Source organism: Dromiciops gliroides, chromosome 3, assembly GCF_019393635.1.
Source record: "Dromiciops gliroides isolate mDroGli1 chromosome 3, mDroGli1.pri, whole genome shotgun sequence".
Lineage (NCBI taxonomy): Eukaryota > Metazoa > Chordata > Mammalia > Microbiotheria > Microbiotheriidae > Dromiciops > Dromiciops gliroides.
Window position 1 is genome coordinate 282,976,736 of NC_057863.1, and position 20,648 is coordinate 282,997,383.

The 20,648-nt window shown below is 36.8% G+C and overlaps 2 protein-coding genes across 2 annotated transcripts in view; one reads left to right on the forward strand and one right to left on the reverse strand.

Annotated features, from left to right (window-relative positions):
* The window catches only part of CFAP47 (cilia and flagella associated protein 47), an 849,402-nt gene that overhangs the window by 112,916 nt on the left and 715,838 nt on the right, over positions 1 to 20,648 (forward strand). Inside the window, 1 exon segment of the mRNA XM_043993472.1 lies at positions 4,596 to 4,687. Coding sequence (XP_043849407.1) covers positions 4,596 to 4,687 — 92 coding nt within the window.
* Positions 14,076 to 15,934, reverse strand: LOC122748756 (Na(+)/H(+) exchange regulatory cofactor NHE-RF3-like). Its single transcript, XM_043994697.1, is given in 1 exon segment — positions 14,076 to 15,934. A coding segment is annotated over 1 exon segment (1,530 nt). The 5' UTR covers positions 15,902 to 15,934; the 3' UTR covers positions 14,076 to 14,371.

Consider the following 20,648-nt stretch of genomic DNA (forward strand, 5'->3'; position numbering starts at 1 on the left):
GGGCAATCTCTTAACCCAACTGAAAAATGACTGAAAACAACAACAAAACCCCCCAAACTCCAGTGGATCTGTTATCTCATCAAAGTTGGATTGTCTCCACCAGTGTAGACTACAACCCATTAATAACTAGCTTTTATATAATACTTTAAGGTTTGCAAAGTGCTTTTCACATATTATTTCATTTGATCCTCATCCCTGTCCACTCTGTGTGATTCTTGTCTTATGTCTCTCCCTACCTTCAACAGGTTTCTAGCAGGAAACTTGAGTCAGAGCTCTGTAGCTTCTCTTGATACTCCAATGATACAACTGGAACGCATGTTATCTGTGTGATCTCTGGCTTTTACCTTATGACCAAATCATCTTCTTTTTCAATTATACAATTACACCACTTCTCCCATGCATTTCTTTATTTGCAATGTGTGGCAGCCTGCTCATGCCTACCACATGTCACTCAACTGTCCTTTAGGTGACTCTTAACTTTATTTCTTTGGACAGTGTAGTGTTCCATGACTTAATTCCATGAAACATCACTAAAAGAATATTGGTGTTAAAAAGTTGGATCTTTGCTTCAGGGAGAAATAAAAGCATAGTGCAGTTTCCCGAAAGGAATCTAGATCTCTCCTTTTCTGATGTTCAATTATGGACCTAAATAATTTTCTGTTTGTAGTGTTTGTCTAAGTCATATTCTGATCAATGTATTGTTCATCCAACTTGAGAACTGACATCATTCTCTTGGTTTTCTTGTATATTTCACATAATTTTGGCTCACTGGTAGTTAAAATACTCCTTGCTCCCCATTGCAACTTCTAGGTTCTTCTCTTACCTCCATTACTCAAAAACCTCTCCTCTTTTGAGGTTCATACTATCTATATCTACCACTCAACTCAAATCCTGGTGGATGTTATCTGTAGACCTCTAGGTTACTCCCCTTCCTTATTCAATGAGTTCAATACTTGGCTTAAATTTTTTCTCTTTTCCCCAACTCCTGCCCTCATACTAGGGTATTTCAATATACATATCAACTCTTCCTCAAATACCCTAAAACTTCAGCCCCTCAATCTACTCATTTCCCATAACTTACTCTTCTACTTACAAAGTTTATAATATCCTTGATGTTTCCATTACCCATAAATGCTTCCATCTTCAAGAATTCCACAATTCTCTTATCTGACCATAATCTTTTGGCTGTCCACCTCTACCTCTGCGTTTCCCAACCAAACCCTACACTTTGTCTGTACCATGATGTTCAGTCCCTCAGTCTTCAGTTGTCTTCCAGGCCATCACCTTTGCACAAGGCACTCTATCCCCTTTTCCTCATCTTGATCTTTTGATAAACCATTTCAACTCTACACTGTCTTCTTCTCTTGAGACCTTAGCCTCCTTATAATATTGTAATTTGTGCCTTGCCAAATCTTAGCCTTGGATCACTCCCACCATCAGCTGCCTTACCTTCGATACATGTGCTGCTTAACAAAGGTAGAGAAAATCACACAACTATTCTGACTGGCTCTATTACAAATCTGTTAGACAACCTCAACTGGTCCTCCATGGCTTCCAGGCAATTCTTCTACACCTCCCTTACCATTCTCAACTCACTATCCACAGAAGCCCTTCTAAACCTTTTTATCCCTCTTCAAATCTCCCATAGACTCCCCTCATCCACCCTTTCACCTGAGAACTCTGCCTCATATTTTTTTTTTGGTGAGGCAATTGGGGTCAAGTGACTCGCCCAGGGTCACACAGCTAGTAATTGTTAAGTGTCTGAGGCCGGATTTGAACTCAGGTCCTCCTGAATCCAGGGCCGGTGCTGTATCCACTGCACCACCTAGCTGCCCCTCTACCTCATATTTTAAAGAAAAAAATCAGACTGTCATGAACACTCTTTTCTCTTTTTTGTCATCTTATCACTCAGAAACCTTCTGCTAGTTCCATCTTCACCCACCTTAAACAAAGAGGGAGTCTTTACTCCTTACCCAGGCAAACTCTGCTACCTACACAAGCAATCTCATTCTATCCTGTTCCCTCCAACAAATTGCCGCCCTCTGCAATGCCCACTCTCACTTATTTTCAGTCTCTCCCTATTTGCCAGGCTTTTCCTTATTTCCCATGTCTCCCTCATCCAAAAAAACTCCAACAGCAATTACTTCCACCCATTCCTGCTAATTACCATCCTATGTCTCTTCTTCTGCTTGTGGCTAGGTTTCCTGAAAAGTCTCCCTCTATAATAGAAGTCTCCACTTTCTTTCCTCTTACTCTCTTTATACTCCACAGTGAGGCTTCCAACTTCATCATTTCACCAAAAGTACTTTCTCCGAAGTTATCAATTGTCAAATCCAATAATCTTTTCTTAATTCTCATTCTTTTTGACCTCTTTGCAGCCTTTGCTACTATCAATAACTCTCTTTCCCTTAATACTCTTCTTTCTCTAGGTTTTTGGGACACTACTGTCTCCTGGTTCACCTATATAACTACTCCTTCTTAGTCCCCTTTGCTGAATCTTCATTCAGAACAAGACCTTTAATGATAGGTGTCTCACAGAGTTCTTTCCTGGCCTCTCTTCTCTACTCCCTTTCTCAAATGGACCTCTCCTGCCCTAACTTCTCTGCTGACCTTCAGTCTTTCATCTCTAATTGCTTTTCAGATATCTCAGTCTGGATATCTAGTTTTAAACATCTTAAACTCAACATGTACAAAACTCAACTCATTATCCTTTCCCCTAACCCTACCCTTAAATTCCCTGTTACTATTATTGAGGGAATTACCATCCTCAAAATCCCCTAGGCTTGCAATATAGGTATAATCCTGAATTTCTCACTATCTTTCATCCCTCATATTCAATATGTTTCCAAGGTCTATTGATTTTTACCTAACAACATCTCTTGAACACATCTTTTCTCCTCAGATATTGTTATTACTCTAGTGCAGGGATCCTTCATCTCCCACTTTGCTATTGTAATAGCCTGCTGCTGGATGATCTGCCTGCTTCAATCCTCTCCCCACTCCAATCCATCCTCCATTCAACCACCAAAGTGATTTTCCTAAAGCACAGGTGTCACCATATCAACCCCCCTTCCCTTCCATTTAAATGCCAGGGGCTTCCTATAACTTCCATGATCTAATATAAAATCTTCTGTTTGGTCTTCAAAATCCTTCATGATCGACTTTTTTAGTGTTCCTAAATTTACTACCATGTGCTCTTTAACTTTTGGCACTGACCTTGCTGCTCAGGGGCCAAGGTGCTCCATGTCTTGGCTCTGGGCATTTTCTCTGACTGTGTCTCATTCCTGAAATGCATTGCCTCATCTTTGTCTCTTGACCTTCCTGGATTCCTTCAATCCCAGCTAATATCCCATTTTCTAAAAGAAGCAATTCCTCTTGATTCTAATGTCTTTCCTCTCAATTATTTCCCATTTAATCTATATATAACTTCTACTTATATATTTATTTACATATTGTCTCCCCAATTAAATTTTTTTTGGGTGGGGCTATGGGGGTTAAGTGACTTGCCCAGGGTCACACAGCTAGTAAGTGTCAAGTGTCTGAGGCCAGATTTGAACTCAGGTAACTCCTGAATCCAGGGCTGGTGCTTTATCTACTGTGCCACCTAGCTGCCCCCTCCCCAATTAAATTTTAATCTCCTTGGGGAAAGGGGCTATCTTTTGCCTCAAATAATACGTACTTTGTACATGTTTATTGATTGACTGACTGACTTTTAGTATCTCCCTCTCCAATAGATATCTTATAAGATGATCTCTCAGTGTTTTTAAGATTCCGTTACTTTGATCACAGAGTTTCTTCTTGTGAATTTGTTCTGGTCCAGTTGCTCTTCTAGTCTACTTAATCATAATTCAAATATAGCTTTTTGTACTTATTTCTTTACTTGTTGCCTCTTCCATTAGATTAGAACTCTTTGGGGCCAGGGGCTGCTTGCTTCTTTTTGTTATCTCCAGTATTTAACACTGTGCTTAATAAATTGATTAATTTACTGACATTCATCATTCTCTTGGTTTTCCTGTACAGTTAATTTATCATTTCAGTCACTTCTTTTTTATTTAGCATTTTCTTTATTTTTGGGGGGAAGATTTCTTTATAATTCCCCTCTTCTTCTACCTACCAAACAGTGCTCCTCACATAAAAGAATTTCTAAAATCAGAACCACTTTCACGAAGTTTTCCTCAATTAATTATGTGAGAACAGACAGATTGCCTGGCACCATGTAATCTGAAATGAAAACTCCTGCAGCTGCTACCCAGATCTCTACCTCAGTTATATATTTGTTCTTATGTTCCGCACTTTCATGCACTTAATCTTATGTTTGTCATGTGTTTAATAGTTACTTTTTTATTTGCTCATATTTTATTGATATATTTGACCACATTTGTATGCATTGTAATTGACTCTTTTATTTTGTAAATTCTTTGAGTGTAAGGAATGTTCCTGTGTAATAGATTTGTATTACATACATGTACAGTAATGTAACATTATGGAGTAATTGTTATTTGCTTATGTGATGAGGTTTCTCAAATTACCAAATTAAATTCTTTCCCCCACATTTATCAGGCTATATTTGATAAATGCATTTTTTTCCTCAACAGTTTTCAAAGACCCCATGCTTCCTTATTCATATGCTGTGGAATTAGAAGAAAAGACATCATTGGAATGTGGACTAGCATTTTCTCCTAAAGAAGTAAGTTTTTGTTATTCTAAGTCAACTCTAAATTATTCACAACAGATTTTTTTTTTGCTCCAAATAAGCTGGAACATAAAAACCCCTCATTTTTATTTGGATTTGTAATATATTTTGTATTTTTATTGAATGTGGGCATGTTCAGCACAATGAAAATTCTCCTAAAGCAAAATAATAAAATCTTGCTGCTTAGACTTTATCCAAGAACTCTTATGAAGGTTTTCCCTTTAGTCACATTATATCAATTATTCAAATATTTTCCATGTTGGATGAAAACAAAACTCTTTTGAAAATTTTTAGTATATCAGTGGACTTAAAATCTCACCCATGTGTATAGTCTTTCCAATAGTGCAGATTGCAATTCATTTTGCACCTTTTCATCTTAGGCAATTTTTATCCATATGCTCTCATGTATTCTTTAAAAAAAATAAATTTTATTTTTCCAAATAAAAAGCATAATTTATTTTTTTCATTCTTGTTTTCCTCCTGCCTTCCACTGTGGGAAGAAAAATAAACTTAACAAATATACATAGTAAAGTAAAACAAATTCATACATTAACGATTTCCAAAAATATGACATTTTACATCTTGAGGCCATCGCCTCAGTAGGTAAATTTAACTGTTAGTCATCTGGTGTGTGCTCTGGTTATTCATTGCATTGATCAGAGTTTTTAAGTCTTTCAAAGTTGTTTGTCTTCACAAGGATGTTGTAGAAATTATTTTTCTGATTCTGTTAACTTCACTTTCTGTTAGTTCATACAGGTCTTCCATTGTTTTTGTACATATGGATCTGTTTACTCTTTCTGTGATATTTATGGTCTGGCTTTATAGTATGGTATTGTATAAATCTAGTAGTGGTATTATTACACACAGAGTTTACTGTCTTTGGGGACATAGTTCCAAATTACTTTCCAAATTCCAACAAAATGCCCCTTTTTTTAGGATCCTCTCCAATATCTGTAATTTGCTTTTTTGAGAACTTTGCTCATTTGATGGGTATGAGGTGGAACCTCAGAGTTCTTTTAATGTTCATTTCACTAATTATTAGTGGGTTGGGACATTTTTCCATATAACTATTGACAGGTTGGGTACTTTCTGAATTTTTGAGAATTATTTGTGAAGTATAGATATTAATTGTTCTTTAAAAGTTTGATAGAATTCTCCTGTGAGGACTAGGACCAGGAGTCTCTCTATCTTGGTTGTTCTTTTTTTTTATTTTTTGTAAGACAATTGTGGTTAAGTGACTTTTTCAGGCTCACACAGCTAGTAAGTAGTAAGTGTCAAGTGTCTGAGGCCGGATTTGAACTCAGGTCCTCCTGACTCCAGGGCAGGTGTTTCATCCACTGCACCACCTAGCTGCCCTGGCAGTTCTTTTACAGCTCATTTTATTTCTTTTTATGAGACTGGGTTATTAAAAACCTCTATTTGGTCTTCTGGCAATTCAGATATTTTATATTTTTAGATGGTATTTCTCTGATTATTTTTTGTTCCAAGTGTTGTTAGTGTATAATTGTGTTGGGGGCAGCTAGGTGGACTAGCTGTGTGACCCTGGGCAAGTCACTTAACCCTCATTGCCCCACCAAAACAAAAACAAACAAACAAACAGTATATGATTGTGTATAATAGGTTTTGATCACTGTTTTTATACCTTCTAGTTTTCTTGTGATTTCACTTTGCTTATTTGGCACTTTGATTTGATTTTCTTCCTTCTTTTTAATCAGATTAGCTAAAAGTTTATCAAATTTTTTAGTCTTTTTTTTTTAAAGAACCAGCTTGTGGCTTTAATGTTCATTTCTACATTTTTTATTTCTGAATGATCTATTTCTCTAGTTTTAATATCTCCTCCTTTGTACTTACTTTAGGTTTGTTTATATGCTGGTTTTCTAATTTTTAAAATACATATTTGGCTCATTAATCTTCTCTTTTTCTATTTTATAATTGCATATTTTTAGGGATGTGATTTTCCTCCATGGACTGCTTTAGGGGATGTTTCATCATGCTATTTTTTTCATATAATTATTAATTATTTCTATGGTTTCTCTTTGACCCACTCATTATTTAGGATCTCATGTCAAGTTACCATTTGGATCTATATTTTGCATTTGTGTTTACTGAACAATAGACACTTCCTATTGTTTTATAGTCTGTAAAGGATGTATTTTCTATTTTTGCATTTCTACATTTGTTTGCAATATTTCTGTGCCCTAATTTACTTTGGTAAAGTTCCATATCATGCTGACATCCATATTCTTTTGCAGTTCCCTTTAGAAGATAGAATAAGGCTTTTAACTAGTTTCTCCAGCAATTCTTTAAGTTCCATAGTTTCCCTTTCTTTTATCATTTTTGTTGGACATAGTGAAAACTGAGAGACAGGTACTGAAATCTTTTATCACTATTTTTTTTGCTATGTATTCTTGTTGAGTTAATGTTTACTTTATGAATTTATATGTGAAGGCATTTGGAGCATATTAGTTAATACTGATTTTTGTTTGTTGTTTATGGCTCTTTTCAGAATAATGTAGTCTCCTTATTTATTTCAATTATTTTGTTGATTTTTTTTCTTTGTCAATGAGCATGATTGCAACTCTCCAATTTTTTTGGTATTCTTTTTTTAATTTTTAATTTTTTAGTTTTTTTTTTTTTGTGAGGCAATGAGGGTTAAGTGCCCAGGGTCACACAGCTAATAAGTGTCAAGTGTCTGAGGCCATATTTGAACTCAGGTCCTCCTGAATCCAGGGCCAGTGCTTTATCCACTGCACCACCTAGCTGCCCCTTTGGTATTCTTTTGATGCATAGTAAATTTATTTTTCCAGCCCCTCAGTTTTACTGTGCGGATATCTTTGTTTTTTAAATATGTTTCTTATAAGAAACAGATTGTCACATTTAGTTTTCTTATCCAAATTGTCACCTTTTTATTGGCTTATTTAATTCATTAATATTTAAGGTGATGAGAGTAAATTTTATATTTTCATCCATTTGTCAGTAATATTTTTTGAGTTATGATTTCCCCCTCTTTCACTATATTGCATTTTTCCAGTTACTTTAATTTAATCTTTAAAAGGTGACAATGAAAAAAAAAGAAAAGAAAAAAGGTGACTATGCCCACCAACTTTCTTTTTCCTCACCCAAACCCCTTCTCCTTTGTTATCCCCTTTCCCTTTGGAATTCTGCTTATTAGATCCCTTTCTTATCCCTTTTCTTAACTGGTTATTTAATTGCCTCCTATCATTTTCTCTCAGTCGATTAGAACCCCTCTTCCTTTTTCCCCCTTATAGTCCTATTTATTAGCTTTTAAAATTATTTTTTTTATTCCCTCCCAGAGAGCATCTCTCTCATTCTCTTAACTATCCACCCTCCCTTTCTCTTTACCCTAGATCCTCACTTTCTTTTTCATGACCACCTATAATTATCCAGTTGCTCTCTTCTCTGCATATCTCATGGCATCAAAACTTCTGTGGTACCCATAATGAGCTCTTTCCTCTAAGCAGTTTCTGTCACTGCTTTGTTGTGTTTTCTCCTTGGCTTCTCCTTTTCCATTGTGTTTCTTTCTTAGAAAAAAAGTCAATTGCTATAGGATATAGAAAGGACACTTATCCATGGCAATACCATCTCCTCACCATGCCCCTGATCATGTTGCTCACTTATCCAGGCCCTTAAGAGCTGGTCTCTCCAAGCACCTGACCCCACAGGCAACATTTGGAGCATGGTACCCATCTCCTTTGGTAGAACATTTCTCTTTGCCCAGAGAAGCATTTATTAGTGTCACCCTGTCCCCCCAGCAAAACAAGGTTTTTCTCTTCCCCTTTTCCTGCTTATGTTTCTTCCTTTACCTTTTCATCTATTTTCCTAGAGGCTTTCTTTTTCTTGAGAGACTATAGGGGTCACCTTCTCCTCATTGCTAGCCCTTGACTTGATCAAGGAACATCACATGCTCCTTTCTATCCTACTCCTTCCCTCCCACCTCTCATTTTGTAATTTAGTCCCACAAAACATTGGTTGCTGGGGTGCCATGAGGTTTAGCCATTATGTCTCAGGTCCTCCTCTCCACCATCACTCCCATGTTACTTTCATCTTCGCCCTTGTCTCTTTGTGTATTTTTAGAAAGAAGCCTATTTTTGGTGTCTCTGCTGTCACACTGTTGCTGTCCTTGGTTTCTTCATTTTTTCAGTCCTCTGCATTTCTATTGTCTGGGATTTTTGAGAGTCAAGTAACTTCTTCAGGTCTGATTTTCTTTCTAAGAAAGTTTCAGTTGTCAAGGGCAGCTAGGTGGCACAGTGGATAAAGCACTGGCCCTGGATTCAGGAGGACCTGAGTTCAAATCTGGCCTCAGGCACTTGACACTTACTGGCTGTGTGACGCTGGGCAAGTCACTTAACCTTCATTGACCCACAAAAAAAAGAATGTTTCAATTGTCTCTTTATTATTGAATATTTAGATCTTTTCATATAGGTTAGGCTCAGATTTGCAGTTAGTCACCTTGGACAGCATCTTGAGTTGCATTGCTCTTTGCAACACGTCATTCCATTCCCTTCAGCATTTTCTGATGGATGTATTATATTATTATATTAATGTTACTCAGATTTCTTTTCTTTTATATTTGGAGGTCTTTCTCCTTGTTGCTTCCAAAATTTATTGTGTTTATTTGTGTTTGTAGCCTTGTTTGTTTTTTTTTTTTGGAGGTGATCTATGGATTTCTTTGATTAACATTTTGTTTCTATGTTCAGAGGTTCTGGATGGCTTTTTTCCTATCATTTCTTGCATTATGACATTCAAGTTTTTTAACTCGTCATTGTCTTCTGGAAGATCTATAATCTTTAGATTATTTCTATATATCCTATCTTTGAGATCAATATGTTTTGCTTATATGAAAAACATTTTCTTTTAATGTTATTGCTTTCTATTTTTCTTATCTCAGATTGTCATTCACTTTTATATATTTACAATTCCAAACATTTGTTCTCTCTTTCTGTCTTTGGCGAGACTTGCTTCTACAGATTCAAGTTTTTCTATTCTGATGATTATTTCTGCTGTGCATGTCATAAATTCTGTTCTCACAATTCTCATTTCTCTTTTAAACCACTTATTAACAACATCTTGTAGTTCCACACTCCTTAATATCCAGAGAAAGGGGGCAGCTAGGTGGCACAGTGGATAAAGCACTAGCCCAGTATTCAGGAGGACCGGAGTTCAAATCTGGTCTCAGATACCTGACACTAGCTGTGTGAACCTGGCAAGTCACTTAATCCCCATTGCCCCACAAAAAAGAAAAAAAAATCAGAGAGAGCTCTCCCTCATCAGGTGTTAAATTGTTTTCATTTATTCTGTAGTATTTATTCATTTACTAGACCTAGAGACTGTATTTCCCTCTGTCTTAAGTGCTGATTTATTTGATTATGCTTAAGGTCTTTGGATTTTCTTCCTCCTAAGATCTTTGGTAATTTCAGTAATTTTCCTCCCTTGTTTTTCCTTACTGCTCACTTTCTGAAGCCTTTCCCTCTGATAGTGGTTTTCTTGGGGACTGGATTTCAAAGTGTCACAGCCTCCTCTTGTGCTGGGCAATTCACAGATAACTAGCATAGGTCTCTGCCCTAAATGACTTTTTTTGGGAAAGAACTGTTCCTAACTGCATGCTGAGTTCTCTCTTAGGCTTTGTAGTGTGCCACACAGCCCCTCATACATGATGTCCTGTTCCATTCTCTCTCTGTTCCTCACTCTGGCCCAGTGTTCTAAAGCACTGCTATGCTGCTGTAACCATGGCTTGAATAAAGTTTTACTGTTTGGAGTTTCAATCTCCATGTTACTAGGAGGACGCAAGGTCGGGCTGTAGAGTTGAGCTCTACCACAAACACAGAAATGTTACACCTTGTTCCTTTTGAGCTTTCTCTTTCTTGAAGAGCTCTGTTGCAACACAGAATTCTATCTTCATGCAGGCTATTATGACCTCAGCAAATTGATGTAGTCTGAATTTTGAATTTCAGTGGCACTGGAAATAGGGAGGGGGAGATCAGGTTATGGGGTTCTGCTCTGTTTCAAGCCCATGGGTCATGTTGGCAAGAGTAACCCTGCTACCAGCTATGTGGTGGGGGTGGGGGCAGGCATGCTGAATGAGCAGGAGTTAGGCATGGAATTTTAACCTTTCAGTTCTTGGTTATCATGGAGATAATTTAAATTCTTTCTGTTCTGGAGAAGTTTGAGAGGTTATGAAGATCAGAGAAAAGATCTAGTTTTTCCTCTTGGACACATGAACTGGAGCATCTACCCAACATCCTAGAAGCATTTCTTAAAGTTCTTTATTTAACCCCCTTCAAGTACTACTATAACACTTGAGTTGTTCAGTTTTTTACCTTCTTTTATCATTATTTGTGATAAGTCATTGTTAGTAATAAACTTCAGCCTGCTTATATCCCTTATGCACCTCTTCATTGCCCCTTGGGTTGCAATTCTGATTCTTCAGAGACCATGGTACTCCATGATACACAGAATAATGAAGAGTACTCTCTCTGGAGAATATTGGTGTTTTGTGTAAGGAAGTAACTTGGGATGATTGGAAGTACCACAAAGTTTCTCAAATCATGGTATGAACAGTTTTTGTTATTGGGGAACCCCAGTTTCAATGACTCTAGCCTTGTCACCTACTTCTTGTGTAACCCAGGGGAATAATTTAACATCTCTGGCTCTCAATTTCCCCATTTGTAAAATAAGTTTATTGGGCTGAATGAAGTCTGAGGTCTAAATTTATGGTCCCATGACCTTCCCTACTACTACAGACATGCCTTGGCGATATTGCAGGTTCAGTTCTAGACCATTGTAATAAAGTAAATATTGCAATGAAATGAGTCTCATGATTTTTTTGGCTTCCCAATGCATATAAAAGTTATGTTTCCACTATCCTATAGTATATTAAGTACATAATAGTATTTCTAAAAAAGTACATGCCTTAATTAACAATACTTTGGTGCTATAAAAATGCTAGCCATAATCTGAACCTTCAGCAAATTATTTGACATATCTTTTCTCTACAATATCTCTTACATCTCTTCTCATGTTTCTATTCACACAGCTACCACCCTAGGTTAGGATCTCATTATCTTTTTGCCTTGACTATTTCATTAGCTTCCTCATTAGTCTCTGCTTCAAACCTCTCTCTCATCTCTAGAATTCATCCCCTTCATAGTACAAAGTGGTTTTGCAAAGCTCATATCTGAACATATTAGATCAGATAGGTTTGTAACGATTGGAATGACACCACCTGCTGGAGACTTACTGTGGAAGAGTTCTGCCCATGAAGCGAAGGTCTTTGAGGGCAAGACCAGGAGTCTTTTCTTTGGTGTCAGGAAGTGACACAGGCTAGTGGGAGGAGGAAGGAAGAGACTGGCGCTCGGTCTCACGCTCTTTCCTCTGGACTCTGGTGGAGAGTGGAGCTAGAAATGTGCTCTCCATTTAATAGATAGGAATCTAGGCTTTTCTCTCTCTTTACCAAATTCTTATTCTCCTTAATAAATGCTTAAAAGTCTAACTCTTGCTAAAGCTTATAATTTATTGGCGACCACTCATTAGATATTTTAGACAGTTTAGCTAGAATTTTAGCCCTTAACAGATGGTGACCACGAAGGGAAAAGACTTTAAATGAACAGGTTGCAGTATATTTTTATGTCAGAGGTGGAGCTTAAACCCAGGTTTTTCTGGTTCAGAGACTGGTTCTTGATTTAATACAACATGCTGCTTTTTAGGAAGCAAATAAATGCTATAAATTCAAATACTTGTGCCAATTTTATAAACAAAGTTTTTTTTTCTTGATTTTAATAGCATTTATGTATACAGTGTGTAACATAACATAATGGGGTAACATGCATTCTGTACTTGCCTGTTAACAAATGGTTTATATTTCTAGTTTCAAGGACTTTAAATAACTATAACATAATGGTATTGGGCCAAGTTCATTTTATTAAACCATTTACATAATTGGCACTGTTTTTGTCTGTGGTCAACAGGACTTGAACTTTTAATATTTGTATATAAGATCAAGAAACTCATTTTATTTCATACATTTCAATCTTTTCACCATTAAAAAAAAACTGAGTATGTTCTCTCTATGAAACAACTCAACTTTTTTCTTTTAAAATGTTTTTGATCAAATTCATTTCTGGAAATGAAACTTACCCCTTTCCAGACTGAAGCCTCATTTTAAATATTGTTTTTCATTAGTATAATTTATTTTTACCTCACTTCATTCTGAATATATTCATTTCCACTCATTAGCCAGTGAACCATCCTTGGTAACAACAACAACAACAATAAAAGAGAAGACAAGCAGTTTGCTAAAACCAACAAATACATCAGCTATGTCTTATAGTAAATGAAATATTTCGTACCTATAGCAGCCTATTTTTAAGGAGAGGAATTGAATTTTCTAACTTTTTTGAGGACAAGTTTGGTAATTACAATTGCTAAAATAGTCTGTCTAATTTCATTTGAATCCTATTTTTTTAAACAAAGAAAAACAATTATGCAAAAATTTGATTCATTCTGTTTGAGTACAATACATTATCCACTAATGTTTACAACATTTTGCCCCATGAACACCAAATATATACCAATTAAATTTAAATCTATTCATCCTCTGCAAGAACAGTGATTGATTTTTTGAGGACTCAAGAGTTTGACTTTTTGGGGTGATTTTTTCATGTACATTGCTGTAGCCACTATGTATGTTGTTCTTTTGAGTTTACATGTTATGTTTTGTTTATGAATGAATGCAAATTTTCCCATGTTTCTTTATATTTATATTTTCTGACAGTACAATAATATATTTTTGCATTCACATAACATAATTTTTAGGTACTTACTAGTTGGTCATATGCTTTCAGTTCTCTGAGACTGCAGAGCTGCTTCTATGAATATTTTCAGTATATATTGGATGTGGTATATGTGTTTGGTAAATATATTGGATATATCTTCATCTTTGATTTTATTGGAGTATATACCCAGTTAATAGAACTACTAGGTCAAAGACAGCTTAGTCACTTTTCTTACATAATACCAAATTATTTACTAGAATATATGGACTGGTTCAAAGTTCTACTTAGTAATGTGCTTGTCTTCCCATAGCCTTTCCATCTTTGCTTCCATTTTTTTCATGTTTGTCAATATGTACAGGGTTAGGTGAAATTGTTTCAATTTGAATTTTGATTCTTTTTTTTTTTTTTTTTTTTTTTTTTGTCGCACAAGTATTGAAGATGTTTATTCTTCATTGCACTCACAGATGCATAGTGCACTATTTCTAAGAAAGGTTGATCTGGTCAGATTTCACAAATCTAATGAGCAACTGTCTCCTCTACTAATTGTGAATCACCTTTGGTGCTCATGAGACACAAGCCTGTGTTGAAAGGCTTAACCACACCTCTCTGTCTCGTACAATCACTTGAGAGAAAGAGAGATTGTGGGAATGAAAATGCCTCGTGGGTTCTCATTTTCTAAGTTAACCTCAAGTGAATTGGCTGTCTACAGCAGCCATCCCTAAGATGGGTGACAGGAAAAAACAAGGGGCTTCTGTCTGGTGCAGGTTCATGTGGAATCCTTCCCTGTCGGTTACTTTCTTCACAACAGGTAACAGCTTGTTCTTTGAGAGAGGATTATCCCTGTCAAATTCCAGGATGTTCTAGTCAAAACCAAGGATTGGTGTCATCATAACTCAGTATCTTCAGAGTTGGAAGAATGAGAGGATGTGCTGTCAGCTCGTTCTTTTGGCATGGGTGACTCTTTCTCTGGTTCAGCTGGTGACTCCTCAGTAGAATCAGGGGAGTCTTCCAATGGATCCGCCATGGAGGAAATGATAGGTATTTTCTTAGCCTGAAAGTAATCATAGGCCTTCTTTCCACAGACCAATAGAATGACACTCTTTCCACTGCTCTGGATTTTGTTCACTACACTCTCATAAGGTTCATCCATCACATTCACCCCATTCACTTCAATGATATAGTCGTTATCTTCCAGACCAGCTAGGTCAGCAGGGCTGCTCTTCTGTACCTCTTTGATGAAGCAACCAGGCTGGTCCCGAATTGCATTTAAGTGAAAGCCGTAGCCTTGCTGGCCTTTGATCAGTCGGCAAAGCTTGGGCTTGTGAGTCACCACTTCGGGGGGAGCAGGGCTGGTGGCCATGGGAGAAGGGGCAGCAGGAACCTCCTTGGCAGCACCATTAGGCAGCGCTTGATTTTGAAGGTAGTAGAGAAATGGAGAAAACTGAGCCAGTGTGTACATGGCATCTGTCTCCTTGTCCACCACCAGGAGCGAGGTCTGGTCTCCACCCTTTTTAATCTTCTCCACAATGCTGTCATGGTCCAGCGTTTCCACAGACTCTCCATTGACAGCAATGAGCAGGTCATTGTTCTTCAGCCCAGCTACTTCTGCTGGGCTTCCAGAATCGATGTCTTTGATGATCTGACCTTTCTGCCCTGGGCCTACTCTCAAATAAAATCCATAGCCACCCTAACCCTTGGCCATTTCCACGATCCTCGGCTTGTGGGGAAGCAGCATCAGATTGGCTGTCTCTCTTTTGACTTTGATCTTATGATCATTGTAGTGCTTGTCCATGTCCTTGTCTATCAGCAAAAACGTAATTTGGCTTCCAGACTTCTTCACCTTTTCAACCACCTCTTCATGACTGGCATTTTCCACATTCTCGCCATTCACTTCAATCAAACGGTCTTCAGATTGGACACCAGCCTTTGAGGCCACACCCTGGGGAGTCAAGTCAGTCATGTACACTCCCTTTTCACCTTGGACAGTTTTCAGAGAGAAGCCATAACTGCTTCCCTCCTTCACCAGGTAACAGAGCCGGGGCTGGCTCCCTGCACCTGCTACCCCATTCATGGCTGGAGGGGACTCCTTGTGGTTCTGACTCAGTTCCTTCAGGTTTATCCCTTTTTTTACCGCTTGTTCATAGGACACTCCATCCAGAACCAGGAATATCACTGAATTCCCACTTTTCTTGACCAGATCCACGACCTGCAAGTGTTCTTCTTTGTCAACATACACCCCATTGATATGGAGGACCCGGTCACCATCTCTGAGGCCTGCTCTCTCAGCTGGGCTGCCCTGTTCTACCACACGAACCAGGTGACCCTCAACATCTTTCTCGATCCGGAGGAAGAAGCCATAGCTTTGCTCATCTTGTTTGGAAAGTTTACATTCTCGAGGTGTGATGGTAGAGGCCATGTCTGTCCCCAGGACTGGAGCTCTTGGCTTTGTCTGGAATTCTTGCACTGCTGACAGGTGCTAGACTTGGAACCTGATGGACAGACATTTCAGAAGAGAAAGCGCAGCCACAAGAACCCTCACGGAGCACCGGCGGAGCACCATCGCCCCAAAGGAAAAGTCACAGGGCACTGGGTGGGCCGGGGCAGGGGGCGAGCCGGTCGAGCCCTTCCTGGGGAACAGGGTTAAGCGGGCTAATCTTCTTGCAGGAGATAAGTTTAAAACTGCTATTAAAGGGGAGGGCGGCCATGGATTGCGGGCCTTCTGAGCGTGATCTGTGGCACGTATGGAAGCACGGGACTGGGACACGGTAAGCCAAGGTGGGGGGGGGGGTTTGAGAAGCCGACGGCCACTGATGGGGGAGGGGGGAGCGGGAAGCGGGAGAGGGGAAGGAGAGGGAGGGGAGGGGGCTGAATTTTGATTCTTAAAAATTATTTGGAACATATTTTTATAACATCACTTTTTATAACATAATTTTTATAACATCACTTAGAGCTTCTTTTGAAAACTGCTTAAATCATTTAGACTTTTATTCATTGTGTAATGGCTATTGGTATTACCTATTTGTGTTAATTCCCTATATATCTTGGATATCAGACTATTGCAGGTGACATTTATGCAAATATATTTTCACTTTAAATTTTTTCATATTATACCTTCATTGATTTTATTCAGTGCAGAACTTTTAAATTTCATATAATTGAAACAATCTTTTTTTGGTCTTTTATGATTTTCTCCATCAGTTATTTAAGACTTTTCCCCTTAAAAGTAATAGCTGTGAAAAGTATGTCCTCCTATTTTCTTCTAATTTTATGATGTAACCTTGTGTAAGATGTTAGCTTAAACTTAACTTCAGCCAAATTATTTTCTCACTTGCTTAGTAGTTTTTTGTAAAAATGGGAAACTTTCCCCCAGTATTTCATGTTCTTGTATTTATCAAATACTTGACTACTGTTTTTGGATTAGTTTTGCTTCTTGTTATTGAGTAGATTCTTTGATTCTACTTCTATAACTTTTAAAAACCAGTTCCAAATGGTTTCAATGACTACTGCTTTATAATACTGTTTGTAGTCTGGTAATGATATGCTTCCTTTCATTTATAATTTTTCTTATTGTTTCTCTTTCGTTCCTCTAAATGAAGTTTATTTTTGTCTAGTTTTATAAAGTCTACTTTTTATAAGCCATTTTGATAGAGAACTAATTTTAATTTATGTAGCGATAACTAAATTTTATTTATTAGAGGTTGTAAAAGTCTTGACAAATATTTTCTCATTTGATCCTCAAAACCACCCTGTGATATAGGTCCTTATTATTATCCCCGCTTTATAGATAAGGAAGCTGAGGCAGAGGATAAGTGACTTGCCCAAGGTTATGCAGCTAATAAGTGTCTGAGCCTGGATTTCAACTCAGGGCTTTCTAACTCAAGGCCTAGTGCTCTCTCTAGCCACCTCTATTTATCACACTGTGATACTTGTATTCATATAAAACATGTGCATGACTTGTTAAGTTAAATCCCAGATACTTTATGCAATTTGTAATTATTTCAAATGGAATTGCTCTTATTTATCCTACCTACTTTTTATTGATACTTTAAAGAAATGATAATTTTTCTGGATTCAATTTCTATTTTGCTACTTTACTGAAGATCTTAATTGTCTAAAATAGTTTCTTTACTACTTCTCTGGGTTTTTCTAAGCATACCATCATGTCATCTGCAAATAGGGTTAATTTTGCGTCTTCTTTGCTTATGTTTTTGTCTTTGACTTTGTTCTCTTTTCTAAATAATAGAATTTTAAATACTGTCACATAACAGTAGGAAGAAGGGGCATCTTTGCCTTAGCTATTTTTGCTCTGAGAAAGCTGCTAGTGTTTCTCCAATGTACATGGTGCCAAATCTTGCTTTTTGACGTAAGTTTTTTCTGATTACACAAGGATCCTTTCGTGTTTATGCTTTATAGATAGGTCTTTAGAGCAAAGTAAATGAATATCTTTTCATGAACTTTTTCTCCATAAACACTCAATTTTAGTTCTTTTTCTTTATATGATTATGTTAGTTGCTTTCCTAATGTTGAACCATTTTTGCCTCACTGATTTGAATCCAACTGGATAATAGTGAATTATTTTCTGGATATTTTGCTATAATCTCTTTAAGGTTTTTATTTATAATGTTTGTACTAATATTCATTAGTGATATTGATGTGTAAGTCTTGTTCTGTCTTTGCATAGTTTGAGTTTCGATAACCATATCTGTCTCATAAAAGAAATTTATTATGGTTCCTTCTGTCTCTAGTATTTTATAAAATAGGCATTAATTCGTCCTTACATGTTGCAAAGAATACACTAATAAATCCATTTGTCATAGGACATTTTTTCTGCTGCAGTTTATTTATGGCTTGCTTTTTTTGATATTGGGTTGTTAGACTTTTCTTTTATGATTTGTTAGTTTAGATATTTTATATATATATATATATATATTTAGTGAGGCAATTGGAGTTAAGTGACTTACCCAGGGTCACACAGCTAGTAAGTGTTAAGTGTCTGAGGCCAGATTTGAACTCAGGTACTCCTGACTCCAGGGCCGGTGCTCTATCCATTGCGCTACCTAGCTGCCCCTAGACATTTTATATTTTGGAGCTACTTATTTACTTCTTTTGAATGCTCAGTTTTGTTGGCTCAGAATTGCAAATGGCAACTTTTGATATTTCTCTTTAATTTCTCCTTAATTTTTGTGACTTTACTTTGTTCATTTTTTAAATCAGGTAACTTGCTTATTCTTTCATTTTCTTCACCACTTTGTAACTTTTTTATTATTTCAAAAAATCGGCTTTCAGTTTTGTTCATGAGTTTCAGTTTTTTATTTTCTTGTTTCTCTAATCCACACCAAATTTTCTTTTTTTACATCCCTTTATTTTTTATTTTTTAAAGTATTATACATTTTTATTTATAGTTTCAAGTTCCTATTTTTATCCTTCTTCCTTCTCTCCCCTCCCCACTCTTTGAGGTGGAAAGCAATCAGATATGGGTTATACACGTATGATCATGTAAAATATTACCATGTTAGGTTTTTTTTTTCTTTGCAGGGCAATAGGGGTTAAGTGACTTGCCCAGGGTCACAAAGCTACTAAGTGTCAAATGTCTGAGGCTGGATTTGAACTCAGGTCCTCCTGAATCCAGGGCCAGTGCTTTATCCACTGTGCCACCCAGCTGCCCCCAGTATTAGTATTTTTATACAAGAAAACTTGAATAGAAGAAAAAAAATGAAAGAAAGTGAAAAATAGCTTGCTTTAGTCTGTGTTCCATCAATATCAGTTCTTTCTTTGGAGGAGGACACTATATATCATTAATAGTCCTTTGGGATTGTCTTGGATCATTGTATTGTTGAGAATAATTCATTCTTTCACAGTTTTTCATCAAACAATATTGCTATCTCTGGGCACAATGCTCTCTTGGTTCTGCTCACTTCACTATACCTCAGTTCGTACAAGTCTTTCCTGGCCTTTCTGAAATCATCTTGCTTCTCATTTCTTATAGCACAATAATATTTCATCACCATCATATACTACAGCTTGTTTAGCCATTCCCCAATTGATGGGCATTCCTTTGATTTCCAATTCTTAGCCACCACAAAAAGAGCTGCTATAAATATTTTTGTACAAATAGGTCTTTTTCTCTTTTTGGGGATGTCTTTGGGACATAAACCTAGTAGTGGTATTGCTGGATCAAAGGGTATGTACAGTTCTATAGTCCTTTGGACATAGTTCCAAATTGGCCTCCAGAATGGTTAGATCTTTTCACAACTCCACCATCATTTGGATTAGCACCCTACCTTTCCCACATTCCCTCCAACATCCAATATTTTCTGTTTTTGTTATATTTGCCACTCTGATAACACTTCAAATTTTCAAGAGTTCCTTTGCACTATTTTATGGATGCCAATTTATTTATATGAAAAGTTTTTCTCTCGCTCTCTTCAATGTTTATTATTTTAATTCATATCTAATTGTATTTCTATTTGATTATGATATTTGTTCATGAGGTAAGTTTTGTGTTTTCTTGGTATTCTGTGGACCCTGTATTTTATCTCCTTTCAATGTTTCTAGGTAACTTTTCTATCTAGAGTTCCTGAAATGTGTTATTGAGCTTTTGTTTTTCATGATTTTTTTGGAAGCCCTACAATCTTTATGTTGCCACATTGCATCCCATTTTTAACTTTGGAACTCTTATTTTGTAGCATTTTCACATGTTTTCACAGCATTTTTGTCTTTTGATTTGAGATATAGCCAGGTAGTATAGTGCATAGAGTGTAGGATTTGTGGTCAGGAAGACTTGACTTTGAATATTGCCTTAGACAATTATTAGCAGTGTGACCCTAAGCATTAAACTTCACTTTTTTCTGTCTCCCAGCCTCAACCTCCATAAAACAGGGATAATACTGAGAGATTCCAGCTAATGGAGACAGTGAATGCCATAAAATAGTTCCATTATTCAAATTTGCACCCTTTGAAGTTATAATTCCATCTAAAATATGGTGATTTGTTCCAGTCTAATGGAAATTAGTAAGGAAAAAATTAAAAAATATCATCTATTTATTATTTATGAAACCCCACCAAAAAACCCAAACTGAATATATACAAATCAGATGATATGTGAAAACATCATAATTGTAAATATTTTAGCAGCATAGACTGAACCGTCTTCTCTTTAAATC